The sequence below is a fragment of the Musca domestica genome, unplaced genomic scaffold (assembly GCF_030504385.1).
Source record: "Musca domestica strain aabys unplaced genomic scaffold, Musca_domestica.polishedcontigs.V.1.1 62, whole genome shotgun sequence".
In the NCBI taxonomy this organism is placed as follows: domain Eukaryota; kingdom Metazoa; phylum Arthropoda; class Insecta; order Diptera; family Muscidae; genus Musca; species Musca domestica.
Genome location: NW_026712369.1, coordinates 1,525,160 through 1,550,566, shown reverse-complemented (window position 1 = coordinate 1,550,566; position 25,407 = coordinate 1,525,160). Strand labels below are relative to the sequence as shown.

The following is a 25,407-nucleotide window of genomic DNA, read 5'->3' as shown; positions in this document are numbered from 1 at the left end:
CAAGTATTTTTCACGTTTTGCCTATTTTTTTTTTTTTGCTTTTTTTTTTTTTTTTTTTTTTTTTGGGTCAAATGAAGGCATTCCTATTTTGTAGAAATAATATTTGCAAAAATTATCAATTTAGGTCACCTTTTTGTCTAAGTCTAATATCCAGACTTTAGCTATTGTGAGGGTCTTGGCCATACTTGCTTTTAAATCTTGTCGCCATATGACCTAACCCCCCAAAAGGTTTTGACACCCTCCAAGTGATCCATTTGCATATCAAGCAACTCAAACATCATCGCCTCTTCTGCTACCCTTCGCACCCTCATCCCCTTTACCACATTTTTTCATTAGCATTGTTGCAGTTGATGGAACTTTGAAACTCTGTAAGTGGATAAAGAAAACACAACAACTATTTATTCTGAGTTTTGAGTGGATTTAAATTAATGTATCCCAAAGTTTGGCGAGTGTGTTTGCGGGGCGAAATTTTATGCAAACACACTGCCTGCGAAGCACTCAAATCTCATGCTCTCTCTCTCCCTCTAAAAATACAGGATTAGAAAATGCATTTTACGCTTGGTTGACAAATGCCTGCTTAACAGTCCTCTTTGGCGTTGTTTTTGCGACAAAAGGATAAAAACACTTTAGCGGAAAACAGTTTTAGGTATTCAAAACCTCGGCAATGAAGGCATGCCAGATTTTAATATGCCATTAAAAGTGATCAAAAAGCATAGGGAAGGGGAGGGCAGAAGGAGTAGAGATTTGTTTTTCGGAATTTTATTTAGTTAGCATAGTGAGTGCCGAACCATGTACGGCAATGTATGTGGGTGTAATCCTCCCAAAATTATGCATTAGATTCCTGGGAATCTATACTTTGTTAGATGTGCTCGGATGAGAGCACACACACACATTCATTTATAATTATGTATGGGTAGTTGGAACAGATAGGCGGATTAAGGTGCAGTGCAATGGAAATGTAGCGGATTGGGTACATAAAATGGGGAATTCATAAAACATTATTTAGACAAGCCTAAAAATAGGCAACATTTTTTGGCAAAATGAGAGGTATGAAGTGCATACATATTTTATAGTTATATGCTGTAATTAGCGTGATAAGCAAGGTGTGCTGTTTTGGAATTTCGGAGTAGGATTGGGAAACGTTGGAGTTCAAAGTATTTGGGAAATTTTTTTTTTCAAATTCTCACCTTAAACTAAATTAACAGCCAGAAAGGATATATTGATCAAAAGTCAACAATTAATAAATATTTAAAAATGAAAAATTTGGAATAAGTTGTTTCACGTGGTCTATTTTAAAAATCCACATTTAAAAGCATATATTATTGTTTCAACAGTTTTCTTAAAATAAGTTTTCATAGCCTCAAATACATTTTCAATTTTTTCCTCAAAAATTCTCGTTCTTGGGTCATGGATAGTCTTTTACAAAATTGTTTAAAATATTCTTTCAGTGTTGCTAATTGTCTTTTTTCAAAATCTCCATTTTTGGGTTGGTAGACAGTCTTTTAAAAATAGACACATACATCTTTTGACAGTCCTTTAAGAATTTTCATTTAAAACCACGGCATAAGCTCTTGAATATTATCCTCAAAATTATTTAAAAATTCAAGTTTCAGACTGGTTGAAGCCCTTAAAAAAGTTCTTTAAATTATTTTTTTACAGCCTTAAAAACGTTCAAGTTCTTTGATAGCCCTTCAAAGATATTTTATTTTTTATATCCCATATTAGGTCCCGCTGTCCAGGCCTATTTACAAATTCTATATATTCTTAAAAATTTACGCTTCAAAACCCTTAACAATCCTTCAAAAATATTCTTAAAAATTCACTCGTATGATCTTTCAAAATTCACTTTTCAGAACATTTTACATTATTTCCAAAATATTTTTCAAAATCCCAGTTTGAGTGCCTTTAATAGTTCTTCAAAAATATTTATAAAAATACACTTTTTAGGCCAATTATTATTCAAAATTACCATTTCAGAGCCATTAGCAGCCCTCTGAAAATATTCTATAAAATCTAGTTTGAGAGCCTTTAACAGACCTTCAAAATTATACTTAAAAATTCAACTTTCAAAGTCCTTCTTAAATATTAAAATTTCCAGCCTTCAATAGTACTTAAAATAAATGTTTTATAGTCCCGGTTTGAGCCTTTAACAGTCTTTAAAAAATTATTCTCAAAAATAAAGCTATCATAGCCTTAAAAATATTCTTCAATTATCACTTTCAAAGTCCTTGGTAGTCCTTCAAATATATTCGTAAAAAAATACACCTTTCAGACCCACTCAAAAATTCCTTAAGGCTGTTTAATGTCACTAAAACTTTTTTCAAAAATCCACGTTTAAGAGCCTTTAATAGTCCTTCAAAGACTTCTATAAATTTCCTTTTAAGGACCTTTGAAAAAGAATCAAAAATATAAAAAAAAAATCCATACTTCAGAGCCTGTAAACGTCCTTTTAAAATATTCTTAAAAATCACCTTTTAGAGCATTTTAACATTATTTCCAAAATATTTTTCAAAATCCCCGCCTAAGGGACTTTAAAAGTTCTTCAAATATATTATTAAAAATCTCCGTAAAAGTTCCCGTTTAAGAGCCTTTAATTTACCTTCAAAATATTTTTAAAAAATCACGCTTTAGACATTTCATTAGCTTTTCATAAGTATTCTCAAAAATTTACCTTTCAGTTCTTCGAAAATATTTTTCAAAATTATCGTTTCAAAGCCTTTATTATTCTTTCAAAATTATTCTTAAAATTCACCTTTGGGATCCTTTAACAGCCTTTGAAAATATTCTGTTAAATCCCCGTTTAAGAATCTTCGAAAAACATTTTTTAGATTCGCCGTTAAGGAGCTTTAAGCAGTCCATCAGAAATATTCTTGAAAATCCACCATTAACAGCCCTTCAAAAATATTCTACACATTCCCCGTTTAAGAATCTTTAACAGCACTTCAAAAATATTTAAAATAATCCTATTTCAGAACCTTTAATAGCACTTTAAAATATTCTTAAAGTCTTAAAAGTTTTCGTTTCAGATTCTTAAAATTCCCGTTTAAGAGATTGGAATAGTACTTAAAAAACCCTTTAAAAGAACTTTCTTTAATAGTCCTTCAAATATGTTCCTGAAAATCGATCTTTTAGAGCCCTTAAAAGTCTTTCAAAAATATTTTTCAAAACTGCCGTTTCAAAACCTTTAACCGTCCTTCGAAATTATACTTCAAAATAACACTTTAACACTTAAAAGTCTTTCAAAAATATTATTTTTATCGCAAAATCCATTTTTAGAACTCTTAATAGTCCTTCAAAAACATTCTGCTAAATCCCCCTTTAAGAGCCTTTAATAGTTCTTCAAATATATTACCAAAAATCTCCCTTTAAGAGCCTGGAATAGTCTTTCAAAAAAACACTTCAAAAGGGTCTTTAACAGCATTTCAAAAATATTTTAAAAATCTCTAAAAACTTTTAACAGTCCTTCAAAAACATTCTTAAAATCCCTTTTCCAGACCTTTAAGAGTATTCTCAAAAATCCACGTTTCAGAACCTCGGAAATACGTTTGGAAATATTTTTCAAAATTACCGTTTCAGATTCTTTTATAGTCTTAAAAAGAGCCTTTAATGGTCCCTCGAAAATATTGTTTATAATTCCCGTTTAAGAGCATTGAACAGTCCTTCAAAAATATTCTTAAAAATCCACCTTTCTAAGCTTTTAAAAGTCCTTCAAAAATGTTTTGCAAAAAATCCGTTTAAGAGCCATTTACATATATTCACTTCAAGATACCCTTAACAGCTCTTCAAAAATATTTTTAAAAATTATCGTTTAAGAACGTTTAGCAGTCTTAAAAAAATATTCTGAAAAATCCGTTTAAGACCTTTAACAGCCCTTCCAATATATTCTCAAAATTCAATCTTTCAGACATTTTAACAGTCTTTCAATTTTTTTTTAAATTACTGTTTCGGAGCTTTTGGAAGTCCTTCAAAATTGTATGCCAAAATTACAGATTAAACGTCTTTCAGAAATATTCTTCAATTTCCTCGCTTAGGAGCCTATAAAAGTCCTTCAGAAATATTATTAATATTTACCATAATGATCCTTTAATAGTCCTTTGAAAAAATTCCAAAAAATTAGGTTTCAGGAGCTTTCTCTCTCTCTCTCTCTCTCTCTCTCTCTCTCTGATAGTCCCTTAGAATTATTTCTCTTTGAAAGCGCTCTGAAAGTCCTTCAAACATTTTCTTAGGAACCTAGACTTCAGGGTCATGGAATGTCCTTTAAAAATAGTCATAAAGTTTCCTTTTTAGCTTCGTCGATAGTCCTTCAATGTTGTTCTCAAGTATGCTTGAATGTCCTTTAAATTTATTCTTAAAAATTCACGTTTCCGGGCTGTTTTTGGTCCGTCAAAACCTCTTTTAAAATAAAATTTGTCAGGATTATTAGAGTCCTTTAAAAATAGTATTGAAATCCAAGTTCCAGGTCCGTTGGTTCGGGTCAAAAATAAAGTCTTAAAAAATTTTGTGCAAAATCCACGGAATATTGTTAGACTATTGTTTAATGTATGTTTCGGAGCTTGAATAGTCCTTCAAAAATATTTTAAAAATCCCTGATTCATTCTTGAAATCTACGATTCAGAGCCTTTAAAATATAACATTTAAGGTCCTTTAGGGTTCATTGGGAAATGCATCTTAAATATCCCCATTTGGGGTTCCTTTGGGGTTCTTTGAATTACCTTGGAAATGTCTTTTCAAAATCCAATTTTAAGTTCTATTGAATCCATCTCAAAAATCCATCTCTAATAATATCTTGGTAGTTTGTTGGAAATGTCTTTAAAAAATCAACATTTAAGGTCCTTTGAATTCACGTCTGATATCCTTGGAATTTCCTTGGAAATCCATCTTTAAGAGCTTGTAATAGTCCTTCAAAAATATTCCAAAAAACTCCGTTTAAGAGCCGTTAGCAATCCTTCGAGAATATTATTTAAAATCCCTGTTTTAGAGCCTAGAATAGTCCTTCAAAAACAGTAATACGCGTCTGATGTCCTTTATATTCCCTTGGGAATTTCTTTAAAAAATCCGAGTCTTTGGTCTCTTTTAGAAATTGATGTTATAAACTCGCATTTAACGGCCTATGAATCCACGTCTGTTGTCCTTCAAATGCCCTTGGAATTTTTTTCAAAAATCCACACCTGATGTCCTTCGAATTTCCTTGGAAATTTCTTCGAAAATCTCCATCTGATGTCCTCCAAATTCCCTTAGAAATTTCTTTAAAAAATCCACATCTGATGTCCTCCAAATTCCCTTAGAAATTTCTTCAACAAATCCACGTCTGATGTCCTTTAAATTTCCTTGGAAATTTCTTTAAAAAATTCGCCCTTGGAATTTTTTCAAAAATCCACAGCTGATGTCCTTCGAATTCCCTTGGAAATTTCTTCGAAAATCTCCATCTGATGTCCTCCAAATTCCCTTAGAAATTTCTTTAACAAATCCACGTCTGATGTCCTTTAAATTACCTTGGAAATTCATTAAAAAATTCGTGTCTGCTGCCCTTTAATTCCTTTGGAAATTTCTTTAAAAAATTCTTTAAGGTAAATTGATTTTCTTTGGAAATTTCTTTAAGGTTCATTCGTTTTCTTGGAAATTTCTTTAAAAAATCCACGTTTAAGGTCCTTTGGCTTTCTTGGAATTTTTTAAAAAAAATCCACTTTTCAGGTCATTTGCAAATTTCTTTAAAAAATCCACGTTTCAAATCCTTTGACTTCCTTTGGAAATTTCTTTGAAAAATCCACGGTTAATGTCCTTTGATTTGTTTTAAAAATTTCTTTGAAAAATCCACATTTAAGGTCCTTTGATTTTTTTTAGAATATTCTTTAAAAAATCCACGTTCAAGGTCCTGTGATTTTTTTTTTAAAATTTCTTTAAAAAATCCACGTTTAAGGTCCTTTGATTTTTTTAGAAATTTCTTTAAAAAATCCCCGTTTAAGGTCCTTTGAAATTGTTTTTAAGAAATCCAAATTTAAGGTCCTTTGAAAATTTCTTTAAAAAATCCAAGTTTAAGATCCTGTGAAAATTTCTTTAAAAAAAATCCACGTTTTACGTTCCTTTGCAAATGTCTTTAAAAAATATAAGTTTTTGTTTTTTTATCTCAAATATTCTTTCATTTCAATTTCCTAATTTTTTTTCTCTCTTTTCTTCCAGGTGTCACCATTCTACTCTCTCTCACCGTTTTTCTCAATATGGTTGCTGAAACGATGCCGGCCACTTCGGATGCCGTGCCTTTGTTAGGTAAGTCGAATTACGTTAGATTCTAACATTTCTACACGCATAATGAACTGAAACAAAAAACTATACTTTTTTATTTAAATATGTTTTTTTGTTAGTAAAAATATAGTAATTCTCTTTTGGTGTGTGATTGTGTGTGTGTTCTGATTTTAGTTGGAATTTTTCATTTGTTATTTATAAATGTTAAATGAATCATTTTATGTTTTAGGCTTCCATTATCATTTCTTTTCTGTAATTTATTTGTTTAAACAAAAAACTGAAATCAAATCTCATGAAAGAAAACAAAAAATATTAAAATCCCATTTTGTAGAAAAATCCAATCATTGCGATAATCATGAAAACTAACCTCAAAAAAAGCAAATCATTTTAACAAATTTTCATTAAATCAATTAAAAAATAAAAATCTACAAAACCACAACGTTAACAAAAACCTCCCTTCTCCCCCTCAAAAAACCAGAAAAAAAATCATAATTCATCAAATTAAAAATAAAATAAGACTTACTCGTTCCCAAAACTAAGTTAAAAACAAATGTGAATAACCCAAAACTGCATTTCAACTTTTTTTTGTACAAAAAAAAAAAAAAAATACTAAAAATAAAAAAAACAAACCTAAAAACTCTTGATGATTTTATGATATTAAAACTTTGACACTGAATAAAATGAAAAGCTAAACTGAAAGCAGAAAAAACCCCCTGCCACCATTAGTTCCGTTGCGGGGCAAAACTGAATATTGGGAAATTGCAATGCCATCAAATTGAAAACGGCCCGAATAAATTCTCTTTGGCTTTGCTCGTCAAACAAGCAAAACCGGGAATTTATCGTCAGCCACAATTGCCCCGGCGGACTAATATTAAAAAAAATAACTAAATGAAAAATTTAGTAGATGTAGTCATCAAAATTGAATTGAAACCCATTAGCGTAGATCAGAAGAGAAATATCCTAAAATTCCAAAAATTATTTTTTAAACATTACACAGTGCTGCAATTTTTTTAGGTTCCATAGAAAAAATAAAAAAGTATTTTTTCCATGAAAAAAAAAATATTTAAAAAAAATTTTGACTCTCATTTGATATATTACAAAAAAATCGAATACGTTTCAAGGCTCTGATAGCTCAAAAAAAAAAACTTTTAACCTTCCCTAGGTATGATATTTCGAAAAATAGTCCTATAGATCCGAAGACTGACTGATTCTCGAACACTATGAATTTTTTGTGTTCCATAAAAAATATTCCAGTCCTATCGCTTCACCCAATACCAAATTTAATACCATTTAGTACTCTTCATACAAATATAGGACCGCCAAATTTCAAATACAGATAGCAACAAATTTCAGAATTTTATTTCTTTCCCTTTCAACCAAGACCAAATTTAGTACCATTTTGTACTTTTCATAATGTTATAATACACACTTCCAAAACCACTCCATATCTCAATTCCAGATACCAACAGAGACGCTTAATATCAAATTTAAGGATACCAGCACCATCCTTTCACCCAATACCAAATTCAGCATCATTTCGTATTTTCAAAACAATCTCAATATCCTAACCTCAGATAACCACAGTTGCCTCATATTTCACGATTTCAGGTCTTTAATTTCCCCCATTTCCAAATTTAGTACCATAGAGTACAATTATAGTCTAAAAACACCTCCATAACTCAATTCCAGATAAGAAGAGAGACCTCAATATCAAATTTCGGGATTTCAGCTCCATCCTTTCGCCCAACAGCCAATTTCGTATCACTTAGTACTTTTGGAACAATTATAGTACGTAGTACGCATATCCGAAATCAACTTCATATCTCAACTCCACATACCAACAGAGATCCTTAATATAGAACTTGATGATTCCAGCCCTATCCCTTTGCCCAATACCAAAACTTAGTACCAAACCACCGCCAAATCTCAAGCACAGATATCAAATTTCAGAATTTTATATATATCCCTTCAAGCAAGACCGAACTTAGTACCATATAGTACTTTTCGTACAATTATATACACACTTCCAAAGCCTCCACCATATGTCAAGGCTACACACGAACAGCGACCCTAATACGAAATTTCAGATTACAATAACTATATGTTTACTCAATACCAAATTGTACCAAATTTCGTACCATTTAGTACTTTTCGTGCACTTGTAGTACACATTTCCAAAACCCCCATTTTATCACAAACCAACCACCAACAGGGACCGCAATATAACATTTCAAAATTTCACTTTCATCCTAAACCCTAAAACAACCTCCACGTGTTCAGTCTACACATAAGCAGCGACCCTAATACAAAATTTTAGCATCACCCTAAGCCGAACTGTTCTAAATTTAGTACACATTTCAAAAACCACCTTCATATATCCAACTTACGTTTTAACCTTGATTCTCGTATCAAGTTTTCGAAGTTTAATACCATTTTAGAACTTTCCGTAATTTAGAATTTTTAAAAACCCTTCGGTGCCTCACTACATCAGTGATTCTCTTTCCAATTTTTTAAATTGTAACCAATTCTGTTGTTTAAAAATGTTTCTAAATAATACTTTTCGGGCGATGAACCCGCCTCGGCCGATGGACTCAGAAAAAAATATGTTTTACAGTTTCTGATGAGCCTTCAATTGCCTCAAAAAAACAATTTACCTTTTCCGACAGTCGCTGTATATTTCTGAGACACAAGCAGTCAGTTACAAAAAAAAAAAAAAAAAAAATAAAAAATATTTGAATAATTCAGTTTTGATATCCACCGATGATCATGGCTTGATGGTCATTAAAAAATATTTTTCTAAATAACTGGCTGATAAGACAAACTTCTGACAATAAATTCAGGTTGTTGGTTTCTAAAGACGACCTCACGAAGGCATTATTTCAAATGAAGAACTCTAAGAGAAATTCTATCTATAGAAAACCTCTCTAAGAGTTCCTATTGGAAATATTGTTTCCAAAGAAGCCCAGTGAAAGTGGTCTGCCTATTGAATGCCTCTAAAAACCTTCTGGGGATAGAGAAAGGTCTATATAAAACCTATAGAAGTCATGTGACAGGCCTATTGTATATGGAAGCCTTCCGAAATTGGTGGAAATGGGTTCACATTTAGATATAGCTCCTATGTATATCTTCAACCGATTTCGGGTTAATTGTGCTCCAAATGGCCAATATCACCACAAGCGAACTGTATTTTGGCACTTCGGATGGAATTCAGCCAAAAGTGCTTCAAATTTTAGTTAAAATCGGTCCAGGCTATAGCTCTCATATATACATTTAATCTGATTTAGGATTGTGCAGCCCAGAAATACCTCTGCCAATTTTTTTTTTTTTTTTTCTGCATAAAATGGCTAATATCCGCCCAAATGGACTGAATGTTGGCAATTTTGCCGGAATTTGGAGAAAATCGGTTCAGATATAAAAAAAATCGGTTCCCATATATATGTCTCGATTTGGGATTTGGGATTTAAAGACCATCATATGCCTAATATGCACTGCACGACAAAGATCTTTGGTACCAGATAACTTGTATCGAAATCGGCTATGAACTGCATTTTGACACTTTTGACAGAATTCAGCATAATGCAAATAGATTAAATTTTGATGAAAATCGTATGAGATATAGCCATAGCTCCCATATATATGTTTCATCCGTTTTGGGGGTTTAAGTTCCTCACATGCGGAATGATCTTTAGTACTAGATAACAACAATGATCTTTAGTACTAGATAACTTATATAGCTCTAAAATTGTATCGAGACCGGTTCAGATTTAGATATAGCTCCCATATATATCTTTGTCCAATTTCAGATTTTTTGTGCATCAAATGGCTAATATCAGCCCAGATGGACTGCATATTGGCACTTCCGACGGAATTCAGCCTAAAAGCAAGTACTTGAATTTTTATGAAAATCGGATCAGATATAGCCTAGAGCTCCCATATTTATGTTTCATCCGAATTGGGGGTTTAAGTCCTCATATGCAGAATATGCACTCCACAACAAGGATATTTAACACCGGACATCAGATACTGCTCGAAAATGTCTCTGACAAATTTTATCGTGATCGGTTCAGATTTTAATATATAGCTTCGATATACATCTCCATTTGATCTTACGGTTATTGTAATATCAGGCCAAACTGAATAGATTTTTTCATATTCAACCGAATTTTACTATTTGGTGGAAGTCGGCCCGGTATATCTATTGCTCTAATAAATATTTGTTAATATAACCCTTAATGAAGTCAATTCATGCACAATATAGCACTATGTTACTTAGTACTAGAGGTTTAAAAGCCTCCTTAAAATTTGTTGAAAATCTATTCAGATTTGGATATAGTTCCCAATTGTGACTACTCTTAAACCATTCAAATAAGGTTCGTAGTTGGTATGATCTGCTACACATAAATTCTCAATACAAAATTTTTTGTTACGGCAGCTCTACTAAATACGTATAGTGTTGTAGGGTATAATATAGTCGGTCCGCTGGACTTTTGATCTTTCCATACTGGTTTTAAATTAAAAATTTATATTAGGCCTCCGACCCGTCTTCCATCTGAAGAAGCCTTCTGACATGTCGGAAAATCCTTAGAGTATTTTACTGTACTTTTTAAAGGAGTCTACATCTTCGCTTTCTGCATTGCTTTTAATTAAAGCACACTGGAGCGTATGATGAATGACAACACGTATACGCAACAAAGGAAAAAAACACAAAAAATCGATTCGAGATTTTTAAATTATTGCAGCACTGTGTAAAGTAAAAAACCTTACCTAAATATTCTCTAAAACCCAATATACCCCCTCCTCCCCCTCTAAATAGAAACGAATTGTAATATGCACCATTTTTGAAGCGAATAAAAAGTAAAAACCATAAGCAAATGAAAACAAAAGTATTTAGAATTTTTCTATTGGCATTTTGCTGCTCTAACTACCCGCCCCTACACCCACCCCAACCACGCCTACACTAAATGCGTGTTAATTTGCTCGAAAAATTCGTTATTCATAGCCCCTGGATTACCATGAATACAAAAAAACAATTAGGATTTTTTTTAAATAGTGTGTAAAATTGTATTGTTGTTATTTTTTTTTCACTTTTTCATTTATTTTTTCCTCACTTTGAATTGTGTTAGTATTTCGAAAAAATTAAAAAAAAAATTCAAATTTCCATAATACACCCCGGTTATTTGCACTCTTCCACATTGTTCCTCTTTGTTTTTTTTTTTCTCTTTACTTTCTATTATTCCTCCAATCAAAACGAATGTACACATGTATTTGTGGTTAACAACATTCCCATTTCCGGTAGTAGTTTTGAAAAAAAGCACCAATTTTTTTTTTGTTTTTTTTTTAATGATTTTTTTTCTCTCTTCCAATTGTTTTTGTTGGTATTCCGTTGACTCTTGTTCCTTAACTCACTTGTTTCACATTTTTGCGAGAATAGTAACTATTTGGTATATTTATATAAAAATGAATTCGAATTTTCTATATGTTTTAATGCACGTTTTTCTTCTCTGAAGTGATGAAACATCATGAAAATCCCCCCCTTTCAGTGTTTCCTTTAAATTTTGAAGCTTAAATAAATGGAAAATAAATTTGTTTTAATTTAAAGTAAATATTTAAATAAATATAAAAATGTAAATAGAGTTTGAAAAAAAAAATACGAAAATATTACATTATTATTGTAATAATTCAAAATCAGGAAAAAATGCACAAAAACTGGTTGTAAATTGAGAGAGTCGTTGAAAAAATATCCTTTAAAAAATCCACGCTTCTTCAACGGATGGTTGTTGAAAAAATATCCTTTAAAAAAATCCAAGTTTCTTCAACGGATGGTCGTTGAAAAAATATCCTTTAAAAATCCACGTTTCTTCAATGGATGGTCGTTGAAAAAATATTCTTTAAAAAATCCACCAAAATCAAATTCACGTTTCTCTAACGGATGGTCGTTGAAAAAATATTCTTTAAAAAATCCACGTTTCTTCAACTGTTGGTCCTCGAAAAATAGATTTAAAAAAAAAATCAGGATTCTTCAACTGTTGGTCCTTGAAAAAATATTCAAATCCATGTTTCTTCAAATGATGGTCGTTGAAAAAATATCCTTTAAAAAATCCACGTTTCTTCAACGGATGGTCGTTGAAAAAATATCCTTTAAAAAATCCACGTTTCTTTAACGGATGGTCGTTGAAAAAATATTCATTAAAAAATCTACATTTCTTCCCCTGTTGGTCCTTAAAAATCCACGTTTTTCAACTGATGGTCGTTGAAAAAATTTCCTTTAAAAAATCCACGTTTCTTCGACGGATGGTCGTTGAAAAAATTTCCTTTAAAAAATCCACGTTTCTTCGACGGATGGTCGTTGAAAAAATTTCCTTTAAAAAATCCACGTTTCTTCGACGGATGGTCGTAGAAAAAATTTCCTTTAAAAAATCCACGTTTCTTCAATGGATGGTCGTTGAAAAAATATCCTTTATAAAATCCACGTTTTTTTCAACGGATGGTCGTTGAAAAAATATCCTTTAAAAAAATCCACGTTTCTTCAATGGATGGTCGTTGAAAAAATATCCTTTAAAAAAATCCACGTTTCTTGGTCTGATGGTCGTTGAAAAAATATTCTTTAAAAAAATCCACGTTTATTGGTATGATGGTAGTTGAAAAAAATATCCTTAAAAAAATCCAAGTTTCTTCAACAGATAGTCGTTGAAAAAATTTCCTTTAAAAAATCCACGTTTCTTCAATGGATGGTCGTTGAAAAAATATCCTTTAAAAAATCCACGCTTCTTCACCGGATGGTCGTTGAAAACATATCCTTTAAAAATCTACCTTTCTTCAACGGATGGTAGTTGAAAAAATATTCTTTAAAAAAATTGACGTTTCATTGAAAAAATATACTTTAAAAAAATCCACGTTTCTTCAACGGATGGTCGTTAAAAAAAATATCCTTTAAAAAATCCACATTTCTTCAACTGTTGGTCCCTCAAAAATAATTTAAAAAAAAATGCACGATTCTTCAACTGTTGGTCCTTGAAAAAATATCCTTTAAAAAATCGACGTTTCTTGGTCTGATGGTCGTTGAAAAAATATCCTTTAAAAAATCCACGTTTCTTGGTCTGATGGTCGTTGAAAAAATATCCTTTAAAAAATCCACATTTCTTCAACTGTTGGTCCCTCAAAAATAATTTAAAAAAAAATGCACGATTCTTCAACTGTTGGTCCTTGAAAAAATATCCTTTAAAAAATCGACGTTTCTTGGTCTGATGGTCGTTGAAAAAATATCCTTTAAAAAATCCACGTTTCTTGGTCTGATGGTCGTTGAAAAAATATCCTTTAAAAAATCCACGTTTCTTGGTCTGATGGTCGTTGAAAAAATATTCTTTAAAAAATCCACGTTTCTTCAAAGAACGGTCGTTGAAAAAATATTCTTTAAAAAATCCACGTTTCTTCAAATAAGGGTCGTTGAAAAAATATCCTTTAAAAAATCCACGTTTCTTCAAAGGAGGGTCGTTGAAAAAATATCCTTTATAAAATCCACGTTTCATCAAAGGAGGTTCCTTGAAAAAATATCCTTTAAAAAATCCACGTTTCTTCAACGGATGGTCGTTGAAAAAATATTCTTTAAAAAATGCACGTTTCCTCAACTGATGGTCGTTGAAAAAATATTCTTTAAAAAATCCACGTTTCTTCAAAGAAGGCTCCTTGAAAAAATATTCTTTAAAAAATCCACTTTTCTTCAAAGAAGGCTCCTTGAAAAAATATTCTTTAAAAAATCCATGTTTCTTCAAAAAAGGTTCCTTGAAAAAATATTCTTTAAAAAATCCACGTTTCTTCAAAGAAGGCTCCTTGAAAAAATATTCTTTAAAAAATCCACGTTTCCTCAACTGATGGTCGTTGAAAAAATATTCTTTAAAAAATCCACGTTTCTTCAAAGAAGGTTCCTTAAAAAAATATTCTTTAAAAAATCCACGTTTCTTCAAAGAAGGTTCCTTAAAAAAATATTCTTTAAAAAATCCACGTTTCTTCAAAGAAGGTTCCTTAAAAAAATATTCTTTAAAAAATCCACGTTTCTTAAACTATAGGTCCTTGAAAAAATATACTTTAAAAAATCCACGTATCCTCAACTGATGGTCGTTGAAAAACTATTCTTTAAAAGATCCACGTTTCTTAAACTATAGGTCCTTGAAAAAATATCCTTTAAAAAATCCACGTATCCTCAACTGATGGTCGTTGAAAAACTATTCTTTAAAAGATCCACGTTTCTTAAACTATAGGTCCTTGAAAAAATATCCTTTAAAAAATCCACGTATCCTCAACTGATGGTCGTTGAAAAACTATTCTTTAAAAAATCCACGTTTCATCAACGGATGGTCCTTGAAAAAATATCCTTTAAAAAATCCACGTATCCTCAACTGATGGTCGTTGAAAAAATATTCTTTAAAAGATCCACGTTTCTTAAACTATAGGTCCTTGAAAAAATATCCTTTAAAAAATCCACGTATCCTCAACTGAAGATCGTTGAAAAACTATTCTTTAAAAAATCCACGTTTCTTCAAAGGAGGGTCGTTGAAAAAATATCCTTTAAAAAATCCACGTTTCTTCAAAGGAGGGTTGTTGAAAAAATATCCTTTAAAAAATCCACGTTTCTTCAACGGATGGTCGTTGAAAAAATATCCTTTAAAGAATCCACGTTTCTTCAACGGATGGTCGTTGAAAAAATATCCTTTAAAAAATCCACGTATCTTCAAAGGAGGGTCGTTGAAAAAATATCCTTTAAAAAATCCACGTTTCTTCAAAGGAGGGTCGTTGACAAAATATCCTTTAAAAATCCACGTTTCTTCAAAGGAGGGTCGTTGAAAAAATATTCTTTAAAAATCCATGTTTCTTCAAAGGAGGGTCGATGAAAATATATTCTTTAAAAAGCCACGTTTCCTCAAAGGAGGGTCGTTGAAAAAATATTCTTTAAAAATCCACGTTTCTTCAAAGGAGGGTCGTTGAAAAAATATTCTTTAAAAATCCACGTTTCTTCAAAGGAGGGTCGTTGAAAAAATATTCTTTAAAAATCCACGTTTCTTCAAAGAAGGGTCGTTGCAAAAATATCCTTTAAAAAATCCAAGTTTCTTCAACTGATGGTCGTTGAAAAAATATTCTTTAAAAAATCCACGTTTCTTCAATGGATGGTCGTTGCAAAAATATCCTTTAAAAAATCCACGTTTCTTCAATGGATGGTCTTTGCAAAAATATCCTTTAAAAAATCCAAGTTTCTTCAACTGATGGTCGTTGAAAAAATATTCTTTAAAAAATCCACGTTTCTTCAATGGATGGTCGTTGCAAAAATATCCTTTAAAAAATCCACGTTTCTTCAATGGATGGTCTTTGCAAAAATATCCTTTAAAAAATCCACGTTTCTTCAGCTGATGGTCTTTGAAAAAATATTCTTTAAAAAATCCAAGTTTCTTCAAGTGACGGTCGTTGAAAAATATCCTTTAAAAAATCCTCGTTGACTATATTGGTCGAAAATTCTAAGCCTCAAGCAAATTTTTCAAAAAAAATTGTACCACCATTGGAACGAATTTGGAAGATTTCTTCCACAATTTCCATCCAAATCAGATGAAACTTGTCGATTGGGGTACTTGAAAGGTCGATTCTCACATTGCCAAAAATGTTCGATTCAGGTCCACTAATTGGTATGGCCACCAATGTTCGATACTTTTGAAGATTTCTGCACAATTTTCAACCAATTTAGCTGAATCTGGAAAATTGGTGTTCTGGATAGGTAGGTAAGCGAAAAATGTTCAATTAAGGTCCTTTTATTTATACATATAGGTATCTCCCGATTTTCGGTATTTTGAAGATTTCTGCCACAATTTCCAACCAAATTAGCTTAAATTTGACAATTGGTGTTCTGGGTTGATATGTTCTCTTCTAGCAAAAAATGTTCGATTTAGGTTCAGTTGTTGGTTTGAAACTATCTGCCACTATTTCCTACCAAATCAGCTTAAATTTGACAATTGGAGTTCTGGTATGTTCTTTCCTAGCAAAAAATGTTGGATCTAGGTCCACTAATGGGTACAGCCCTCATATATCGGTGCCTCCAGATTGTCGGTATTTTGAAGACATCTGCCACAATTTCCAAACAAATTATCTGATAATTTACACATAGGGTTCTTGACAGGTTTTTTCTCTCATTGCAAAAAAAATCGATTTAGGTCTACCAATTGTTATAGCCCTCATTTAACGGTCCCTGTCGACTTTCCATATTTTGAAGATTACTGCCACAATTTCCAACCAAATTGGCTGAAACTTGGCAATTGGGGTTATCGATAGGTCTGTTGTCTCTTGGCAAAAAAAAAACATTCGATTCAGATACAATAATTAGTATAGCGATCATATGACGGTACCTCTCGAAATTCAGTATTTTTGAGGTTTCTGCCACAATTTCCAAGCAAATCAGCTGAAATTTGGCATTTGGGGGTCCTTGAAAGGTCTGTTCTCTCCTTGCAAAAAATATCTGATATGGGACCACTAAATGCTATGGCCCCTATATAACGGTACCTCCCGATTTTCGGTATTATGAAGATTTCTAGCACAATTCAGCTGAAATTTGGCATTAGGGGTCCTTGAAAGGTTTGTTCTCTCCTTGCAAAAATTTTTTGATTTAGGTCCACTAATTGGTATAGCAGGAATATACCGGAACCTCCCGATTATCGGTATTTTAAAGTTTCCTGCTACAATTTCCAACCAAATTGGCTGAATCTTGAGGATTGGGGTTCTTGAATGGTCTTTTATCTTCTTGCAAAAAATGTTCGATCTAGGTCCACTAATGGGTATAGCAGCCATATAACGGGACGTCCTGATTTTCGGTATTTTAAAGATTCCTGCCACAATTCCAACCAAATTAGCGGAAACTTGAGGATTGGGTTTCTTGAATAGTCTGTTATCTTCTTGCAAAAAATGTTCGATCTAGGTCCACTAATTGGTTTTGTTTTCTCCTTGCGAAAAATGTTCGATTCAAGTTTACCAATTGGTGTAGCCTCCATATTAAGATACCTTTCGTTTTTCGGAACTTTTGAGGTTTCTACCATAGTATCCAACCAAATCAGCTGAAATTTGTTATTTGGGCTTCTTGGAAGGTACGTTCTCTACTAGCAGAAAATGTTGGATCTAGGACCACTAATTGTTATAACCCCCATATAATAGTACCTCCCGATTTTCGGTATTATGAAGATTTCTGCCTCAATCTCCAACCAAACTTGACGTTTGGGGTTCTTGATGGGTCTGCTTACTCCTTGCGAAAAATGTTCTATTGAGGTCCACTAATTGCTATAGCATTGATATTAAGGTATCTCCCGGTATTCGGTATTTTTTGAGGTTTCGCCACAATTTCAAACCAAATCAGCTAAAATTTGGTATTTTGGGTTCTTGAAAGGTCTGTTCTCTCCTTGCAAAAAAATATTCGATTAAGGCCCACTTTAAATATTTAACTTCATATATTAGGTAATTATTAAAAATTTATTAATTTTAAAGGACTACAACCAGTTTTTGTGCAACTAAAAAAAGTATATAAATATTTTTAAATAAAAAAAAACTCAAAAAAAATAATTAAATAAAAAAAATTTCCTTAAACACTTAACATATAAAAAATTAATTTACATTACTTTTTCAATGTTGTTGTTGAATATAAAAAAAATATATTTATAAGAATTAAAATATATATTGAATCAATACTTTATATGAAATAACGTAACTGAAAAACGGAATAAATTTTTTTTAAAGGAAGAAACGATATATATGTGTCCAATACAGAATCTACTGCAATACGATGTATATAAACTCGAGTGCCTTATGTTGGACTTACCTTACTAAATTACTTTTTTTCGTTTTTCTTTTTTTATCTACTCTTTTTTCTCTCGATCTCTCTTCGTACTCGTAACTGCGAAATACTACACCATGAAAACCTACTTTTCACCCTGAATCCAAATTCACTTTTCTGAAAATAAAAAAAAAAAAACAAATTTAAAAAAACAAATACCGACATATGCATTGACACCTCCTCCCCTTGTTGCTAAACGTTTCACATATTTAAAATTTTCCAAAAAAAAAAAAAAAAACATATTCTCCCCGCCATGCCGCCTCACTCTTTACCTCTGTGTATAACTCTGTTGGAATTTAAAATTTTGCTATGAAAAAAAAAAAAAAAAAATTAAAACTAAAATTCTGTAAAAATTTCATTTCCCTTCAAAAAAAATTTTTTTCTTCTAAATTTCATTCAAAATTTTAATTTTTAAATTTAAAAAAAAATAAAAAAAATTTTTTTCTTCTAAATTTCCTTCAAAATTTTAATTTTTAAATTTTTAAAATAAATAAAAAAAAAATTTTCTTCTAAATTTCCTTCAAAATTTTATAATTTCTTTGTAATTGTTAATAAATTTTTATTCTCGAAATTTGATAAAAAAACCAAATTCTTTTGAATGTATCTTTTTGAAAATTCTTAATTTTTTTACGAATTTAAACAAAATTTTAAATTTTTACAAAATTTCATTGCCGGCCAATGAAATTTTGAAAAATTCAAAATCATTTTTCATTATCATTCCTCAAAACAATTAATATTACCAAAACCAATCAAATAACCAAAAAAAATATACAAAAAAACTGATTTGATTATGACACGCCCAACCAACCAACAGGTACATATTTCAATTGCATAATGTTTATGGTAGCTTCATCCGTTGTGTCAACGATTTTAATATTAAATTATCATCATCGAAATGCTGATACACACGAAATGTCCGAATGGGTAAGTTTGTGTTTTTGTTTTTTTCTCTGTCTCTCTCTCCAAATCATCTACAAAACTGAAACTTTTCGAATTCACTCAAAACACCAACAACAACATGTCATCATAACGTCACATCACTTTTCACAAAAAAAAAAAAAATGGGGAAACTTCCCAAGTTTCCTTGGCTACATTTTCCAAAACATAACTAACCCACCAAAGAAAAACTCATTCTTCAGTCAGTCATTCATTTCAAATAAAAAAAAACAAAAAAAAATCGAAGAAAAAACATCAAAGAATTTCGAGTATTTCGACACTCACCGGAAACAGTAGCTGTTTCCGTTTCATCCAAACCAACTATAATTTTTCTGGCAATACTTCCGCTCACTCACTCACACACACACAGGCACACAAGCAATCGTCCTTTTTTCGGTGGAAGTAAATTTTCCACCAGCATCAATCTCCAAGTCAATTCAATACAATTTTCCAAAAAAAAAAAAAAAAATCCTGTGTCTGTGTGCGTGTGCGTTTGGGAGTGCGTGACTTAGACAATCATAAACCGATCGATCGCCTTGCAACAACAATAACAACAAACTAGCTGTTTACATAACAAAAATCCATGTCGTTGTCTGATTAGTGTGTTTCTTTTGTGTTTTTGTTGTTTTAGTTGGATGTATTCAATGTTTATCTTTCCTCACCAAAAAAAAAAAAAAAAAAAAAAAAAGTAGATATTTAAAGCTAGAAACCAAATCCGACCAATCTGCGTTTCAACCAAAAAAAAAAAAACAAAAAAAAAAATACAAAAAAATTGACCACTATTTTATGTTCATGTCTTGTATTTATTGTTTACAATTTTTTGTTAATTGTTGTCGTTGTGTAAATTTCAAAATTTTCCGTCTTTGTTGTTTTTTTTTTTTTCGTTTTTTGGGTTGTAGTGACAATTATTGTTAGCTGTGTTCATTTTTTTTGTTGGTATGTCACTTAGGAAAATTGTATGTTAAAACGTTACATGTTTTTTTTTCATGATTTTATAATTTGTAGCATACTTTTAGGTTGTTTTTGTGTTTAACAAGCTATTAGCCCCAAAACATTGCTGGCTTCGGTATTTATTAACAACGAAAAAAATATATAAAAAAAATAATTGAAAATAGGCAAAATTGATTTTGAAGATATCGAAAATTTCATGTAAACATTATTTGGTTTTTTATTTGTAGCATACTTATAGGCTTATTTTTTTAACGAATTATAACCATGTAATGAATTAAAATTGAATTCGATATCAGCTCATCAAATTGTAAAATTAAATTGAATTCGATATCAGCTCATTAAAATGTAAAATGTTTCACTTCATTTCATCATTGTGAAAATTATCTCTTTGTAGCATACTTTTAGGCGCTCTTTGGTTTATACGTTAAAAATTTGATTTTTTTACCGCTAGGTCTTAGTTTCTCATGCTGATTTCTCTCAAATATTTGGCATAGTTTCAAGTTCCTTTTCCAAAAAGCAGTTAAATGTCCGATCCTGTAATCATTGCGGATATTTTTGGATTTGTAGGATTGGATTTGGATTTGTATGTTAAACGGTTATTGCTCTACAAATTTTTGTAGGGATTATTTCTTAATACTAATCCCTCTGAAATTTCAAATAAGTTTTAATTTTCTTTCCTTAAAATTCTTTTGAAAAAAAAAATTCTACAGCATACTTTCAGGCCTCACTTATACACTCTTGGCGAAAGTTCTTAGAATTTAAGTGCATACTTTTAGGGCTTAGTTCCTCATGCTAATTTCTCTCAAAGTTTTGGCATAGTTTCAACATTTTTCTTAAACAATGGTTATAAGTCATTGTGCATATTTTGACTTTGAAGGCGGGTTATACGTTTCTTGGTGTTATTTCTTAATGCTGATTTCTCTTAAATTTTGAAGTAGTTTTATGTTTCTTTTCTTTAAATAAAAAGTTCCTTCATTTAATTAAATTATATAATTATTTTCTACAGACGTCACCTGGCTTTTACGCTCTTGGTGAATAGTTTAAAATTTAGGTCTTAGTTCCTCATGCTGATTTATCTCAAATATTTGTCATCGTTTTAAGCTTCACTGGGATATACGTTTTTTTTTTTTTTCTTAAGTCTCATTTCTTCATGACGAATTCTCTCAAATTTTGGAGCACCTTTAATTTGCTATTCTTAAAATGGTAATTTATTTTTTTCTACAGCATACTCTTAGGCGTCACTTGTTTATATGCTTTTTGGGAATAATTTGAAAATAATGTATTAGCATAATTTTAGGTCTTAGATCGTCATCTCAAATTTTTGTCATAGATTCAAGATTCTTTCCTAAAAATTGGTTAAAAGTATCTTCATTTAATCATTGAGAATATATCGATCTTATCGAGTCTCTTTGCTGAATATGGTTAAAAAGTGCCTTCATTTAATTAAGATATATAATTTTTTCTGTAGCATACTCTCAGGCGACACCTGATTTATACGCTCTTTGTGAATAGTTTTGAAATTTTTCAGTATAGCATACTTTTAGGTCTTATTCCTTCACGCTGATTTCTCTCAAATTTTTGTCATAGTTACAAGTTAATTAAAACAAAAAAAAAAAAAAAAAAAAAACAATTTAAAGTCTCTTTATTTAATATTTCGATTTGAAGGCTAGTTTTATTTTTTTTATAAAATGGGGAAAAGTACCTTCGTTTACTTAATGTATATAATTTATTATATAGCATACTCTCAGGCGTCACTTGGTTCATAAGCTCTAGGTGAATAATTTTGAAATTTTTGCGTTAGCATACTTTTGGAACTTAGAACCTCTTGCCGATTTCTCTCAAATATTTGTCATAATATTTTAGGTGTTCTTCGCAACTGTATTCCCTTAAATTCTAACGTAGTTATAATTTTCTTTTCGTAAAATGGTTAAAAAGTCCCTTCCTTTAATTAATTTATATAATTTGGTTTAGACCCTCTTGGTGAATAATTTTGAAATTTTTTGGGCATAGCATATATTTAGGTCTTATTTCCTCATGCTGGTAATGTCATTTAATTTACGCATATATTTTTTTCTACTGCATATTCCCAGGTGTCATTTGGTTTTTGAGCTTTCGGGGAATAATTTGAAATTTTTGTGTTAGCATACTTTTAGGTCTTATTTCTTTATCTCAAAATTTTCTCATAATTTCAAATTGTTTTTCCAAAAAAAAAAAAAAAAATTGTTAAAGTTACCTTCATTTAATCATTGCGAATACTTCGACTTTGAAGGTTTCACTGGTTTATACGTTTTTGCTACACAGAATTTTTAGGATCATGCTGTTTTCTCCCAAAAATTCTGAAGTAGTTTTAAGTTTCGTTTCTTAAAATGATTAGAAGTCCCTTTATATTAATGTTTATAATTTTTTTGTTATTTAGCATACTCTCAGGTGCCACTTGGCTTATACGATTCCGGTGGATAATTTGATATATTTTATATTAGCATCCTTTTGATGTCTCAAAACCTCGAGCTGATGTCTCCTAGATTTTTGTCATAGTTTCAAGTTTTTTTTTCCCTAAAAAGGGGTGTATGTAACTTCATTTAATCATTGCGAATATTTCGACTTACAAACGTTTTCGGGTCCTATTGTTCAAGCTAATTTCTCTTAAATATTGAAGTAGTTTTAGGTTTCCTTTCTTACAGTTTCATTTAATAATATTGTACAATTTTTCTCTAGCATACCCTCAGGCGTTGCTTGTCTTATACGCTTTCGGTGAATAATTTTAAAATTTGTGTATTGCATCCGACGACTTCTTTATGCTGAGTTCTTTCAAATTTTGGCGTAATTATAATTTTATTTTTTATACCTCCACCATTCTATTAAGGGTATATTAGTTTTGCCATTCCGCTTGTAACTCCTCGAAATATTCATAATAGACCCTACAAAGCATATATATTGTAGATAGAAGGCTAAAATTTGGCATACATGCATATTTTACCAATAGGCAGTATAAGTTCGTCACATGGCTACAGAGGGTATATATCATTATCATGTCGGCCGAAACGTGCCCGAAACGTGGGTCGCAATTTTAAATATCCGTGAAGCTCAAAAAAAGTTAAATTAACATACGATTGATCAGCATAAATTTTTTTTGTCGGTTTATTGACGTCCGTCTGCCTGTCCGTCTGTGGAAATAACTCTAGCTTCCGAATGAATTGAAGTAGATTGATAAAATTTGACTCGAATGTATAGTATATCTGCAGGACTTTTGGTATTGAAAATGGACCATGTATGTCCACGTTTTGGTATAGCCCCCATATAATTTTTGATAATTTTTGAGACAATATTCACCGGAATTGTTTCAAATTTGGTAATTAAAGTTCGTAATGGATATTACAGTCTACGATATAAAATTGTCTGTGCAGGTCTGAGTTTTGGAATAGCCCCTATATAACGGTACCTCCCGATATTCTGTATTTTGAAGATTTAAACAACATTATTCACCGGAATTGTTTCAAATTTGGTGTTTGAAGTTCGGAATAGATACAACAGCCTAAGAAAGAAAATTGTCTTGCAGGTCCACGTCCTCATATAGCCCTATCGATACCTCCCGATATTCCGTATTTTGATGATTTTAGCGGCATTATTTACCGGAATCGTTTCAGATTTGGTATTTGAAGTTCGTAACGGATACAACAGCCTACGACAGAAAATTGCCCGTGCAGATCCACGCCCTCGTATAGCCCCCCATATAACTGCACCTCTCTATTATCGGTATTTTGGTGATTTAAGCGATATTATTCACCAGAATTGTTTCAAATTTAGTAGTTGAAGTTAAATATTTTTTCATTAAAATCTATTTTCGAATTTTTTCCTGGGCATTTAGGCATTCTGCTTTGAGGACGCAATTCTGCTCCAATATTCTAGTTATTTTTGCAGATTTTTTATTTGTGTTTTTTTTTTTTTTTTTTTGGATTTTCGACTTCAAAATATTGTATTTAAATTCGCTCTATCAATTTTTCCATTTAGCCTATGATATATTTTTGACCTCCTAACTAAAATTCGACTTCGATTTTAAATTGTGTTTCCAACGGCTTATAGAAAAAATAATTCGATATTTTGTCATTAAAATCTATTTTCGAATTTTTTTCTGGGCATTTAGGTTTTTTGCTTTAAGGACGTAATTCTGCTCTAATATTCTAGTTATTTTTGCAGCTTTTATTTGTGTGTTTTTTTTTTTTTTTTTTTTGGATTTCGACTTCAAAATATTTTATTTAAATTCGCTCTATCAATTTTTCCATGTAGACTATGATCGATTTTTGACTTCTTAATTCCAAATTAGATTTCGATTTTTAATTATGTTTCCAACGCCTGATTGAAATAATGATACGATATTTTGTCAGTAAAATCTGTTTTCGATTTTTTTCCTGGGCATTTAGGTATTCTGCTTCGAGGACGTAATTCTGCTCCAATATTCTAGTTATTTTTGTAGCTTTTTAATTTTTTTTTTTTTTTTGGATTTTCGACTTCAAAATATTTTATTTAAATTCGCTCTGGCAATTTTTCCGTTTAGCCTATGATTGATTATTGGCCTCATAACTAAAATAAGATTTCGATTTTAAAATTGTGTTTCCAACGGCTGATAGAAATTATGTTTCGATATTTGGTCATTAAAATCTATTTTCGAAGTTTTTTCTGGTCATTTAGGCATTCTGCTTTGAGGACGTAATTCTGCTCCAATATTCTAGTTATTTTGCAGTTTTTTTTTTTTTTTGGGATTTTCGACTTCAAAATATTTTATTTAAATCCGATCTATAAATTTTTCCATTTAGCCTATGATCAATTTTTGACTTCTTCACTCCTAATTAGATTTCGATTTGAAATTATGATTCCAACGGCTGATAGAAATAATGATTCGATATTTTGTCATTAAAATCTATTTTTGAATTTTGAGGACGCAATTTATGTTTGCAGTTTTTTATTTGTGTTTTTTTTTTTCTTGGATTTTCGACTTCAAAATATTGTATTTAAATTCACTCTATCAATTTTACCATTTAGTCTATGATCGATTTTTACTTCTCAACTCCAAATTAGATTTCGATTTTAAATTGTGTTTCCAACGGCTGATAGAAATAAGAATGATTCGATGTTTTGTCATTGGGCATTTAGGTTTTCTGCTTTGAGGACGTAATTCTGCTCCAATACTCTGGTTATTTTTTTTCATCTGTTCTGAGAACTAGATGCTGTTCGAATTTTCTAATTATTTTTTTAAATAATTTTCCAAATAACTCAGGTAGTTAACATTCTTTTGAAAATATGTATCCTGTAGAATTCCAATTTGAACTTTTTCTCTCTTTTATATAAAAATAAATTATATTTATATAGAATTCAATTTTATTCTTCTCTAAGTAATTCACATGGATCCTTTCATTGTGTCATCGCCTCTT

At 30.9% G+C, this 25,407-nt stretch overlaps 1 protein-coding gene across 1 annotated transcript in view; it reads left to right on the top strand.

Annotated features, from left to right (window-relative positions):
- The window catches only part of LOC101896226 (neuronal acetylcholine receptor subunit alpha-7-like), a gene marked incomplete at its 5' end in the record, with an annotated part of 244,281 nt that overhangs the window by 175,239 nt on the left and 43,635 nt on the right, over nt 1-25,407 (top strand). The window contains 2 exon segments of the mRNA NM_001308981.1: nt 6,178-6,264; nt 18,909-19,018. Coding sequence (NP_001295910.1) covers nt 6,178-6,264; nt 18,909-19,018 — 197 coding nt within the window.